Source organism: Castor canadensis, chromosome 17, assembly GCF_047511655.1.
Source record: "Castor canadensis chromosome 17, mCasCan1.hap1v2, whole genome shotgun sequence".
Classification (NCBI taxonomy): Eukaryota; Metazoa; Chordata; class Mammalia; order Rodentia; family Castoridae; genus Castor; species Castor canadensis.
In genome coordinates, this window is record NC_133402.1 from 14,651,944 (window position 1) to 14,665,294 (window position 13,351).

At 43.5% G+C, this 13,351-nt stretch overlaps 1 protein-coding gene across 6 annotated transcripts in view; it reads left to right on the forward strand.

The window, feature by feature from the left end:
- Tmc5 (transmembrane channel like 5) overlaps positions 1–10,096 on the forward strand; it is a 67,878-nt gene extending 57,782 nt beyond the window's left edge. For all 6 annotated transcript variants that reach the window (XM_074059555.1, XM_074059551.1, XM_074059553.1 and 3 more), the window contains 4 exons: positions 2,400–2,478; positions 5,464–5,568; positions 7,107–7,149; positions 8,775–10,096. In XM_074059555.1, the coding sequence (XP_073915656.1) occupies positions 2,400–2,478; positions 5,464–5,568; positions 7,107–7,149; positions 8,775–8,821 (274 nt within the window). In that variant the 3' untranslated portion in view covers positions 8,822–10,096. The remainder of the gene's footprint in view (positions 1–2,399; positions 2,479–5,463; positions 5,569–7,106; positions 7,150–8,774) is intronic.
- The last annotated feature ends 3,255 nt before the right edge of the window (positions 10,097–13,351 follow it).

Genomic DNA, 13,351 nt, shown 5'->3' on the forward strand with positions numbered 1-13,351 from the left:
TTCTTTTCTGTTCTTCGAAGTCTCTTTCCTCAGACTCACACTGTCCCATGTTCTCTCTTAGCTTTTCTTTAGAATTATCTCTCTTAAAGTCTTTGCCCTCAGACTTGCACTGTCCCATTAGACTCGCACTGTCCAATGTTTTCTCTTAGCTTTCTTAAAGTCTCAGTCCTTAGACTTGTACTGTCCCATGTTCTCTTCAGCTTTTCTTTAGCTTAGCTTTTCTGAAGCCTATGTATAAAGTTCTCAGTGCAGACTTTCTATCAACCCTTCTTTAGCAATTCCCCTTTAGCAATTCCCCTTTGGCAATTCCCTTTCAGCAATTCTCCTTCAGCAGTTCCTTTCCCTTCAGCAATCCTCCCTCCAGCACTTTCCCTTCAGCAATTTGTTTTCCCCCTTCAGCAATCCTTTTCCCTTCAGGAATTCTTTTCCCTTCAGCAATCCTTTTCCCCTCCCAAATCCTCCCACATCAAAAAGCCAAAAGCCAAAAGCCAAAAGCCCAAAAGCTAAAAGCCAAAAGCAAAGTAAACAAGGAGGTGGAGCAACAGCCCTCGGGGAGGGCGTGACATTGTAACAAGAGGAAACTTCGATCTGCCTCTCTGAAGGTGAACAACTTAGGAAAAGCATCTGTGCTGCATTTTCCTCTTCTGCGGCTGGGGCTGTGCCAACCTCAGCCTGTAGAAACATCTTAGGAAAAGCAGCTGCTCTGCATCTTATTCTCACCTTATTCTGTGGCTGGGGCTGTGCGGATCTCAGCCTACAGAACACTGGGTACAGCTGTGCTTAGGTCCAGTTCTCATAGGCTTCTCATAATCCACTCCCCACAGATATTGTGTCTTCATTTTTTAAAAAAGATTCATTTCTGACTTCCTGTGAGAAGCAGATTTGTAAGCACTGGGCCTGTTTTCTGTCATGGCATGATTGGTTGGTTGGCTTCTGTTTAGAGGTTGGCCTTGACGTCTCCTTGTAGAAGAAACCCAGCTCAAAGGCACAGATCGTTGGAACCAGTTGATGTAGACTGTAGAGCAATTGCTCTATTTTACAGCTGGGTTGGGTAAGACTTACAGAGAGAGGGTGACTGGCAAAGACAGCTTCCAGGATGCAGAGCCTGTGAGAGTCAGAAGAGGCTAGCACTGGGTCTCCTGACTCCTGGTTATCCCTCCTCCCCCACACCAGTTGCTTTAGAATGATGACTTGTCCTGGCTCTCGAGTCCTCCAGACTTCTCATTTCCTCAGTCTGTGTGTGCTCATCACACTTCTGGCACCGAGATGTGTGGGAGTGGTGTTTCCTCCCACCAACTAATTTTCCAAATCTCCAGACACTAACTGAGTGTCGTACAACTGAATTCAGTTGTGATACTGGATCTGGATTTAGTGTCAGACCCCACAGGTTAAGGTTTTAGTCCTGCAAGGATGGCTGTACTTTAAATGCTAGTTGCAAGTCATCTACACTGTGATTGACTAGCTATAAATTCAAGAGTTCCCAAAAGCAATTTCTCAGGTTCAATAATTTACTGAAATGATTCACAGAATTCAGGAATGCTCTTTCCTTACTGTTATCAGTTTATTTATAAAGGGTGCAACTCAGGAAGAGCCAGATGGGGCAAGCAGTGAGGGCGGGGTGGCATGGACATTCCACACCCTCTCCTAGGTGGACACAGTTAGTAACATCATTGGTTGCTTGTATTTAATTCAATTTCTAGCTCTCTTTCCTCCTCAAGGTTATAAGCAGGCAGGGACTAAAAGATCCAGCCCTTTCATCATGCCTTGGTCTTTCTGGTGACTAGCCCCAGATCTGAAGCCATCTAGGGTCCCCTGGCCACTTGACATCTCATTCTTATTCAAAAGACACTCACCACTCTGGAGATTCTGAAGATTTTAGGAGCTGTGTGCCAGGAACCAGAAACAAGGACTTGCTAGATGCATTTGTCACACTGGAAGTTTGCTAGAAAGTCAGAATCCCAGGTCCTACCCAGATCTACTAAACCACAATATGCTTCTCCACAATGTTCCAAGAGACAGCACGGTCCAAATTCACAAACTCTAGCTGCATATTCGAAATGCATGCATTTTGAAAATACTGAAGTCTAGCCGGGCACCCAGAGATATGCCAGTAGTTGATCTGGTGGGGAGGGGCATGGCATGGGTCTTAGTCCCACCTCCCAAGTGAATTCAGGTTGAGAATCCTTGTTCTAATGTATTCAACTGTCGGCCTCACATGACTTTTCAGGAGCACATTTGCAAGCAAATACTGCCGTTTCCTTATGCCTGACTAAATTTGGAACCTCAGAGCATTGGCACCAGGAACCAGAAACAAGGACTTGCTAGATGCATTTGTCACACTGGAAGTTTGCTAGAAAGTCAGAAAGGAATGTCTGTCATTCTTGTTTCTTCTCTTCCAGGATCATCACCTATCTTTACTGGCAGATCACAGAGGGAAGGAAGGTCATGATTCGGCTGCTGCATGAACAGATCGTTAATGTAAGTTCCTTTGGGCCCCTCCCTTATCCTCTGCTTTCATACTGGAAATTTCCAACATCCTCTAAAATAGAAAGAAAAAACAGTTCAATGACCCCCTGTATCCCCACCACACCGCCCCCAACAGCCATCAACATTTATTTACTCTATTTTCTTTTTAATTCTTTTTTTTTTTTTTTTGAGACAGGGTCTCACTATGTAGCCCAGACTGGCCTTGAACTTGCAATCCTTCTGCCTCAGCCTCCTAAGTGCTGGCATTGCAGGCAAAACATTTATACACACCAGTGTACATTTTGTGTATGCTATTTTTTCCCGGAAAAAAAATCTCTGAATTATTTTTAAATTAACTCTTATGCTTTTTATTGTTTTTTATCTTTTAAAACTTTTATATGCAGCTCTATGAGTTAAAGACTTTTTCAAAATGTCACTACAGTATTATCATTGCCACTAAAAGGAATATTCACTGCTACCTTCTAATATCTATTCAATGTTCAAATTCCCCAATGACCTACTAAGTGTCTGAACAAGGGCTTCATGTTACACTTGATGGTGATACCTAATTTTCTTTTAGTGTATAACCACTTGCCACCTCCCACTTTTTCTTTCCTTTTCACCGTGGAAGATTCATATCTGCATATATCTGACTTGCAAGATATTGTTTAGTTGTTTCTTTCTTTCAACTTTTTTTGGCTGTACTGGGGTTTGAACTCAGGGTCTACACATTGAACCACTGTACCCGCCCTTTTTTGTGATTTTTTTTTTCAAGATAGGGTCTCGTGAACTATCAGCCCAGGTAGGCTTTGAACCATGATCCTCCTGATCTCTGCCTCCTGAGTAGCTAGGATTACAGGTGTGAGCCACCGGCGCCCGGCTCTTTCAACTTTTTGAATTAACTTCTGGCATCTTTTGACATGACCCCAGAAGACTGTAATATCTTCCTTTGCTCTCTGAAGAACAAGATATTCCAGGCTCATTTTTGTTCATTTCCTGTTCCAGCACAGAAATCAGCCATTTCTTCAAGGAGTCTTTGTGAAATGGTATTTAGACACTACAGTCCAGGCACAGGGCTGCTCACGGCTCCTGGGCTACTTCCCTTTTCTTCTAAATACCAACATAACCACGGAGGGAAAGCTTGTGTCTGGAAGCATGGGAAAGAAACAGGAGTCTTCCCAGGACTCTTCTACTTAAGTCTTTGGGTTTTCAGATCGTTTGTGTTGGTAGAAAAAGGGCATTACATGAATGAATTATTATCTTTCCACTCCTTGTTCCCAGAAACACAGGAAACTTGAGTTTTTCTGATGCAGAACTCTGAATGGCTTGGGCAAGTTGTATGAAGAGCTCTGCACTTCAGGTTTTAACTAAACCTTGAGTTGTCAGGCTTTACCCAGTGCTGGGCCATCTGCAGAGGGATATGGATGTGACATCACTGCAGGACTGCCCCCTGGAAGTCTTGCTCACAAGATGGACCACAAAGGCAAAGACATTGTCTTGAAAGAGTTTCTAATAGACTCTGCAGCAAATCTTATCAAAAAATAGCCACCTACATCAAAAACACCCAGATGCTTGTTAAAAACACAAATTCCTGCTACCTCCCTATCCAATGAATATTGGCAACAGATAACATTTGCTGAGCACTTAAATGATGCCTGGTATCATGCTAAATTAAATGATGAACAAAATAGAATGTTATTTTAATTCTAATTACCTTCTCTGGGGCACAAACATTTCTTTAAACTCCCATTCTATAATTAAGAAACCTGAGACTTTCCTTAGGTCACCAGGACTAGTAGATGGTAAGATTTGATCCAGGAGACTCCAGATTTTGTGCCCTTAACTACAATGAAGTTTTGCCTTTCTTCTGGGCTCGGGAAAGCCAAATTTACACTTTTTATAGTTCACAGTTGAGTGTGAAGAACAGAGATTTTCAAAACAAGCTGAATAGATCTGAGGGCTTGCAAAAATTTTAATCCCAAAGACAGCTCTTAGGCTGGCAGAGTGGCTCAAGTGGTCAAGTGCCTATCTGGCAAGCATGAAGCCCTGAGTTCAAACCCCAGGTCCTCAAAAAAAAAAAAAAAAAAAGCCCATTGCTATCCAAAGACAGCTCTTTCTTACAGAATAATTTCAATTAATAAATCCAGAAGTAACCAGGGAAATAGAAAATAGTTTTCAAGCCAGGTGGCTCATGCCTATCATCCTAGCTACTCAGGAGGCAGAGATCAGGAGGATCATGGTTCAAAGCCCGCCTCTGGCAAACAGTTTGAGAGACCCTATCTCAAAAAAATTCAACACAAAAAAGAGCTGGTGGAGTGGTTCAAACAGTAAGAGTGCCTGCCTCCCAGGCATGAGGCCCTGAGTTCAAACCCCAGTACTTCCAAAAAAAACAGAAAACAGCTTTGAAGTAAACACCACAGTAATATTTGTTATAAGCAAGATCCATTGGTAGATGCTAAAACTAGTGGATAAAACTTGAGAAATAGACACAGAAATGGGAAGGCCAAGCCTGACCTAGTCACCATGCAGGTAGAATTTTCTACTGTCTTCTGCCCCCGGGAGCTCACAAGGAGGTGATCAGACCCTTCCTCTGTTCCTCCTTCCCACTTTGAATCATTGGTCTCTGCCAACACAGATAACTCTAAGCTTTGGCATTCTCAGGGCAGACCCAGGTAACGCTAGGCCCACAGAAATGGGTTCTGGAGCAGAAGGGTGGAGACCTATTGGTGTTCAGACACTAAGTTGTCTGGGCATGCAGGTTGCTTCTAGCAGCAGACTAGTGAAGGCCACTGCTCAAACCTGCTGGAGAATTGCTTCAGATTATCTTGCAGGAAGGCTCTGGAGGTCATTGCCTTGGCTGTCAAATGTTTCTATATCAGCAGAAAATATGGCGGCCACATCCATCCAACTTGTGGGAACTTTTTTTTACCAATTGCTTCTTAACCCTACTCCATCGTTCCCCTTCCATGTTTTTATTTTTGTTTTCCTTTTTGGCAGGAAGGCAAAGATAAGATGTTCCTGATAGAAAAATTGATCAAGCTACAGGATATGGAGAAGAAAGCCAACCCCAGTGCACTGATTCTGGAAAGTAGAGAGACGGAGGTGAGGCCAGAGGCTGCCTGTGGACCGCTGAGATTTACACTTACCTCCTGGTGAAAGTGCATCAAGGAACAGAGCCCACACTCTGGGAGTCACATAAGGCGCTTCACTTTCTGCTAAGCATTTCTGTTTTTATATTTAAAATGCAAATTATTCATTTAACACTTTCCATGCTGGCCTTGTTCTAGGTGCTGGGTTAGCTCTGCCTGCATGGAGGTAACATTTTGATTTTGGTGGTACCAGGATTTGAACTCAGGGCCTTGGCCTTGCTAGGCAGGCACTCTGCCATTTGAACTACTCCACAAGCTCTTTTTGCTTCAGTTAGTTTTTGAATAGGGTCTTGTGTTTATGCTTGGGGCTGACCTGGACCACTATTTTTGTACTATTTATGCTTTCTTTGTAGATGGGATAACAGGTGTGTACCACTGTACCTAGCTTATTGGTTAAGATGGGAGTCTTGCTAACTTTTTGCCAGGCTGGCCTTGAATTGTGATCCTCCTGATCTCCACCTCTCAAGTAGCTGGGATTATAAGCATGTACCACTGCTGTCAGCACTTAACATTTGTTTTTTATAACCCTGCCATGCATAAGTATATTCCACTGAGAGGAAAAGTGCCCAGAAATCTCACCCCGCTTTTAATTAATGATCCAGTGTGTGTTCCCCCAATTCTTTCCCCTGGGCATCAGCAAATATATGTGCATTTACTAACACTTTAACTTAGCATAAAAGCAGGGCTATATTATACAAATAGTATCATAATTTTTCTTTCCACTTAACACTGTATGTCAGATACTATTTCATTCTTGACATTTTGGACATTTGTGTTGTTTCCAGGTTTTTTAAGTACTAAAAGCAGTATGGAAGGAAACATTTTTGTTACAATATAGTTGTTATTATCATTATTATTAATCCTTTGTGGTTCTGGGGATGGATCCCAGGGCTTTTCACCTGCAAGGCAAGCCCTCTTCCAGTGGGTACACATCCAGCTGATTCTGTTATGATTATTTCATATGAATATTTCTGCATAGGACATAATAGACATTGCTGTATTGTTCTCTTGAAAAGATTTGACCAATTTCAGTCCTACCAAGAGGGCATAGAGGTGTATGAAATCACAGTCCGTGTGGCTTCCTTGCTGTCCTGGAAAGCACAGGTACACAGAAAGCCACCTTAATTCAAATGCTACTAATCTTCTATCTGTGCAAATTGATATTGTAAGCACATTTTAGATAAGGGATCTAGAGACCCAGCTCAGATCCTCTGAGGCCAGGGACCACATCTATATCCTTGTCCCCCCAGGTGCTAGAATATCACCTTGCCTATTGTGCACATTTGTGGAACAGATGAATAAATAAAGTCACTGTCCCTAAAAACCAAAACACATTTGATATTTCTGTGGCTGAGTTTTGGTCTTAACTATTACCCCTTAACTTTAAAATAAGAAGTTGTGGGGTGGCGGGGGGGTGGGGGGCTCATGAATTATACCAAGTATTCCACAAGATCGAGCAGCTACATTCTTTCCCATTCTCTTCTTTTTCAGCAACAAGGCCCTTGGCGTTTGGGGGAACATGATGTCTCTCCTGGTAAGTAGTGGAGCTGCCACAGAGTAAGACAGTTATAGCGGGGCACAGTGGCTCACACCTGTAATCCTAGCCTCTCAGGAGGCAGAGAGCATGAGGATTGGGGTTTGAAGCCAGATATGCAAATAGTTTGTGAGACCCTATCTTGAGAAAACCCATCACAAAAAAAGGGGCTGGTGCCACCACTGACGAATGGATTAAGAAAATGTGGTATCTATACACAATGGAATTTTATGCAGCCATGAAGAAGAACAAAATGTTATCATTCGCTGGTAAATGGATGGAATTGGAGAACATCATTCTGAGTGAGGTTAGCCTGGCCCAAAAGACCAAAAATCGTATGTTCTCCCTCATATGTGTACATTAGATCAAGGGCAAACACAACAAGGGGATTGGACTTTGAGCACATGATAAAAGCGAGAGCACACAAGGGAGGGGTGAGGATAGGTAAGACACCTAAAAAATTAGCTAGCATTTGTTGCCCTTAACGCAGAGAAACTAAAGCAGATACCTTAAAAGCAACTGAGGCCAATAGGAAAAGGGGACCAGAAACTAGAGAAAAGGTTAGATCAAAAAGAATTAACCTAGAAGGTAACACCCACGCACAGGAAATCAATGTGAGTCAACTCCCTGTATAGCTATCCTTATCTCAACCAGCAAAAACCCTTGTTCCTTCCTATTATTGCTTATACTCTCTCTACAACAAAATTAGAAATAAGGGCAAAATAGTTTCTGCTGGGTATTGAGGGGGTGGGGGGAGAGGGAGGGGGTGGAGTGGGTGGTAAGGGAGGGGGTGGGGGCAGGGGGGAGAAATGACCCAAGCCTTGTATGCACATATGAATAATAAAAGGAAAAAAAAAAAGGGGGCTGGTGGAGTGGCTCAAGGTGAAGGCCTTGAGTCCAAACCCCAGTATTGAACAAAAAGAATAACACAGTCATTGTCCAAGTGATGCAACCCAAGGTGGAGGGTCAGAAATGTTCCTGTATGTTTCTCATTCAGTTGCAAACTTGACCCATCATGAATTGAGCAAAAATCCAAGGATGATTCTTGCTTGAGGCCTGTCCTTCAGCAGAAGGTCACAGTGTCAACAGCACCTCCTTTCTCTCTTCTCAGTTCTTTCCCATGCTCCCTAATAGTTACAAAACAGCTTTATCAATTTCTTCTGTCTTCTCAGGTTCAATCTACAGGGAAAAGGTGGGGGACCCAGAATTCTTATAGTGTCTCTTTGGGTCTGATGGGGCTGTGTGACCATCCCTGAAGCATGAACTATGGCTATGAACAGGTGTCGAGTTCCTTGATAAGATCCGAGTCACATGACTCAGCTGTAGGTTCAGGTGATGCAACCAGGCAGACCAGAGACAGAGTGGGGAAGGGTGGCTTCCCAAGGAAAATCTGGGGTTCGTGCCAGGGGGGAAATGAATGGTGGGCAGGAAACAAACCAACCCACTTGTTTTGGGATGCCAGCATTTAATAATGATGTCATGTGATGGGAGTCCACAGGGAGGATTACAAAAACTAAAGAGGAGGTGTAAAAAATTGTGGGGTCTTCCAGGCCCAGTTGGTCTTGCCCTTGTAGTGACAGGGCATCTGTGTCTGTACTAATGTCTCTTTCCTGTGTCAAACTCAGACCTGCGATTTAGGCGATCAGTTCAAGAGGAAAATCCAAAAGCCTGAAGATGGTTGTGGTAGCCAGACAGCAATCAGAGAAGGAAAGATTAAAAATTGTGTCTTCCACAACATCAGAGTCTCTAAGAGCTTCCCAGACAAGAACCCAAACCTTTAGTCAAGAGTGAAAAATGAACTTCAGTGTCAGCCAAAGCATGCTTGCTAATTTTCCAACCTTATTTTTCAAGACAAAAATATTTGGAGTTCTCCAATAAAGACTGTTGTAACATTGAAATCACCTCAGGAGTCACCTGAGAATGGTGTGTTTTATCTTCGAGAACTGTGAATCTGATTCTCTCTTCCAAGATCTCCAGCCCAGGCAAAGATTTAGAAATTGGTGCTAAGAAAAGTGGTCCAGAACGAATTTTTAAAAATGTGATCCTCAATCAGGGATGTGAAGCATGTGACTTGTGTAGCTTGTGTTTGTGACTTTGAACTAAAATCACTGTGTTACCTAAAGTGGAAACATATCTAGAGGTCTTATCTCTGAACTTTATTGCATCTGGAGTACAGGAGTCTTTGGGTTTGGATCAAAGTAGCAAAAGCTGGGGGAAGAAAGGAGGAGCAGGCCCCCCGAAGTCTTAGGCTGAACCAAACACCAAACTAGTGATGGTGTGTGGAATGTGTGTGCAAATGAAACCATTGTGTGTGTATACTTTTTTTTTTTTTTCGGATCTGCCAAATGAGTCACAAGGCATGTGACTGTTCTTAAAACTTAAGGGTTCCCTAGATTCCACCTACTAAAGGTCCCACCACCTTCTAATAGCACCACGAACTGGGGACCCCCGCCTTCAATACAGGAGGCTCCGGGGCAGGGGAGGGGTGACGCTTATCCAAATCATAACATTTCCCAAAAAAGTGCTCAAAAGCTGGAGCGCCCCTGGAGTTTGGGGAACAAAAATGAGAGCTTCGTCCTTCAAGTCGTTGTGAGGCAGGCTGAAAGTTCAGGACTCATAGAAAAATATTACATTTCGAATTCTAGCTCAGGGACCACCCTCACCTGGCCCCGTACCCACCTATGTCCCTTCCCAGTCATTATTACTGGATGGGAGTCACCTGGTTCCTCACTTCCCTGAGTTCCCTGAATAATTACAAGATCCCAAGTTCAAACCCAAGCATCACCAAAAAAAAAAAAAAAAAAAAAAAAAAAAGGTTAGCATAGGTTTTAAAAGCATCTGAAAAAAAAGAGAAGCAGCTCTCTCTGCCTCTAGCTTCCACCTGGGCCCCCCATGCTCTCTTTTGTAATTCCCTTCCCTAACTTTTAATAAACTCCATTCACACCCATGTGTCCTGTCATGGATTCTCCCACATGGACACAAAGACTTTGGAAGTCTTCTGATCACAGAATACACCCACTGGCAACAGTTGCAGAGAATGGCAAGTTCACACCTGTGAGTCAATGAGACCATATGTGTGTGAAGTTCAATCATAAAAGAACTTGCACATGTGTTGAGGACAGATGGTAAGAATTAAGGGAACACTCATTCAGTATGGTAGCATGTACCAGTGCACCGTAAGTTCTCAGAGTTGGGGCTGTTTCACAGCACTTGTGTCTGATCAGCTGTGAGACAGATCCCTGGGGAGCTCAGGTGTGTTGCCCTCTGTTTTGCTCACGTTTGCACCTGTAATGTAAGAGAGTAACGGCTTAGCTGCTGCGAAAGGTGGCTCACGCCTGTGATGCTAGCCACTTGGGAGGCTAAGATCAGGAGGATCTCGGTTTCTGGCCAGCTAGGGGAAAAATGTTAGCAAGACCCCAGCTCAACAGTAAAAAGCTGAGCATGGTGGTGTCCACCTGTCATCCCAGAGATGGTGGGAAGCATAAATATGAGGGTTGAGATCCAGGCTGGCTTGAGCAAAAGCAAGACCCCCACCTCCAAAAGAACCAGAGCAAAAGGGGCTGGTGGAGCAATTGCAAGACCCTGAGTTCAAACCCTAGCATCACAAAAAAGAAAAAAAGAAGTCTTACATGTGTGTAGTGTTGACTCCCACACATCCCTGAGGTATAATTTCTGGCTTTAATCACCTGGGGACCTAGATATTCCACAGATGCTGACTTGTGAGATGGGAATGGGGCCTGACAGTTTGCATTTCTAACTAGTGTCTCCGTCTGAGGACCTCACTCCCATTTTATTTCATCTTCCGAACTACATGCTTTTCCCAAACTTTTCCACTTTTTCTCATGCACAATTGCCACTTGACAGGTGCTGGGAACTGAGGCACGCACAGGGTTTGCCTGAGGTCTCTGAGCTGGAAGGGGCAGCACTGAGGCTTTGGACTCCTCAGAGGCCGGTTGTAGCTGTTTCTGTAGCTCAGAAGTCTCAGGACTGTGGAAGGGCTCGGTGGAACCCTGGGCCCCAAGTGGAGTTCCTGATTCAGTAGTTCTGGGGTGGGATTTGGGAATTTGCATTTCTTAGTTTCCCTGTGGTACTGATGTGTCCCCTTAAAGGACAACATCCTTTGAGAAGCATCCCAGTTGATGTCTGTCCTTTCTCTTCCTGACATTTGGTGTATTGATTATTCAATTTTTTTTTTTGGAAGTACTGGGGTTTGAACACAAGCATTCTACCATTTTAGCTACACACCTCCAACCCTCTTTTGCTTTATTTTTTAGATGGGGGTCTTACCTTTTTGCCAGGGCCTGCGTTGGACTGCCATTCTCCTACCTATGCCTCCCATGTAGCTCGGATTACAGATACACACTGCCACGTCTAATCTGCTTGATATGGGGTCTTGCTAGCTTTGCCTGGACTGGTCTTGAACGTTGATCCTCCCGAGTAGCTGTAATTACAGGTTTGTACCATAACACCTGGATTATTAGATTTTTGAGCATAAAGTTTGGTAACAGAAGAGGTCATCAGTATTAGTTTTTTTGGTGATACTAAGGTTTGAACTCAGGACCTTGTGCTTGCTAGGCTATACTCTGTCATTTGAGCCACACCCTAGCCCTTTTTTAGTGTTTTGTTTTTATAGGGTCTCACACTTCTGCCCAGGTTGGCCTTGGACCATGATCCTTCTACCGATGCCTTCCAAGTAGCTGGGATTACAGAGGTGTACCACCATGCCTGGCAGTCTTCAGCATTTTTGATCAAAGAAGTTCTCTAACCTTGCCCCTCAGTTTTCATCACTCCATGCTAGCAAGGGTCTGAGAGGTTGTTTGGGGCACATCATACCCATACCCTTCCTTGTCCTCAAAGATGGGGTTTATCATATTGTTGAAGCTATTCCCATTTTAGGACATAATAAGTACAACCTATATTAGAAATTTGTATCCAATAAAAATATTTATCTTGGTCAAATTCTTGTTGAAACAGAATGGCAGATGCTAATCTCTCAATCAGAGTATGAGTATCGACTAGTCACGGAAATGGTGTATTTCTGAAGCCTTTTGAGGGAGCCCTTCGTTATCCGTCTCCAGCATCCTGAGGCATGGACAGGCAGAGCAATGAGGGTGTGTTTAATCTCTATTGACTTTGTTTTGGAAAGGATATGATCCATCCTGCTTAGGTTGGACTCTTACTGCTGCCAAATCATGAATATTTTATCTCTAGCCTAAACTACTGTCTCACTCTAGGACTATCTCCAGTTTCAAGGAAGTTTCTATGTGCGTATCTGCCAAAATTCATTACTTCACCATTTATTGAACATCTGCAATATGGCTAGTAACTGTGATGGTGTTGGGAGTGAGTAAGGTAGTTCTCATATTGTGCCCCTGCCATAGGACAGATATAATAGATGGGGTTGAGTTCCCAAATTACCTAGGGCTGAATCCTTATTCATCATTGTTCTGACTTTAAGCATGTTACTTAACTTTCCTGTGATTTGGTTTCTTTTGCTCTAAAATGTGATTATTATGACATCTACCTTATACCGTTGTTGCAAGAGCAAATAGGAAACATTTGAAACCTGTCTAATTTGTGGTAGGCAGTCAACAAAAGTTAATTGCATGCACCTTTTCATTTAACACCCCATGAGGTGGTGTTACTGGCTTCAGGTCAGGGGCCAGAAGGTTCTTGGTCTCACTGAGAAAGAATTCAAGGACGATCACAGAGGAGGCATAAGCAGGACAGGTTTGTTAATGCAAAGCCAAGTGAAAGTACTCTCCAGATGAGTGGGTGAGCAGGCTTGAGGAGTGGCTGTGTGAAGGGTCCACCCTTAAGCTTTTATTGGGGTTTACAAATGTGGAGGTGGCTGCTCCTGAGACACTGGGTTATGTGTCATCAGTGATTCCCACATGTTGTGTTGGGAGGTTTTGGCCTTGAATAGTCAGACAAGGACTGTCATTTTTTATGGGCTGCAGGTCAGCAAAGCCCCTCCTATATGTGACAAGCAGTTCCATTATTGTCAGAAGGCCAGAATGAGATTTTTTTTCAACATCCAAGCCATCATTCTCAGCCACCAGGTTTCCTAACTCTTAGGTCGGTGGTTCTAATACCACCCTGCTCTACAGATGGATTAAGTTACCTGTCCAAGGTCATACTTCCAAGAAGTTGCTGATCAGAAACTCAGACTTGGTTTTCTCTGATCCTAAATCCTGTTATT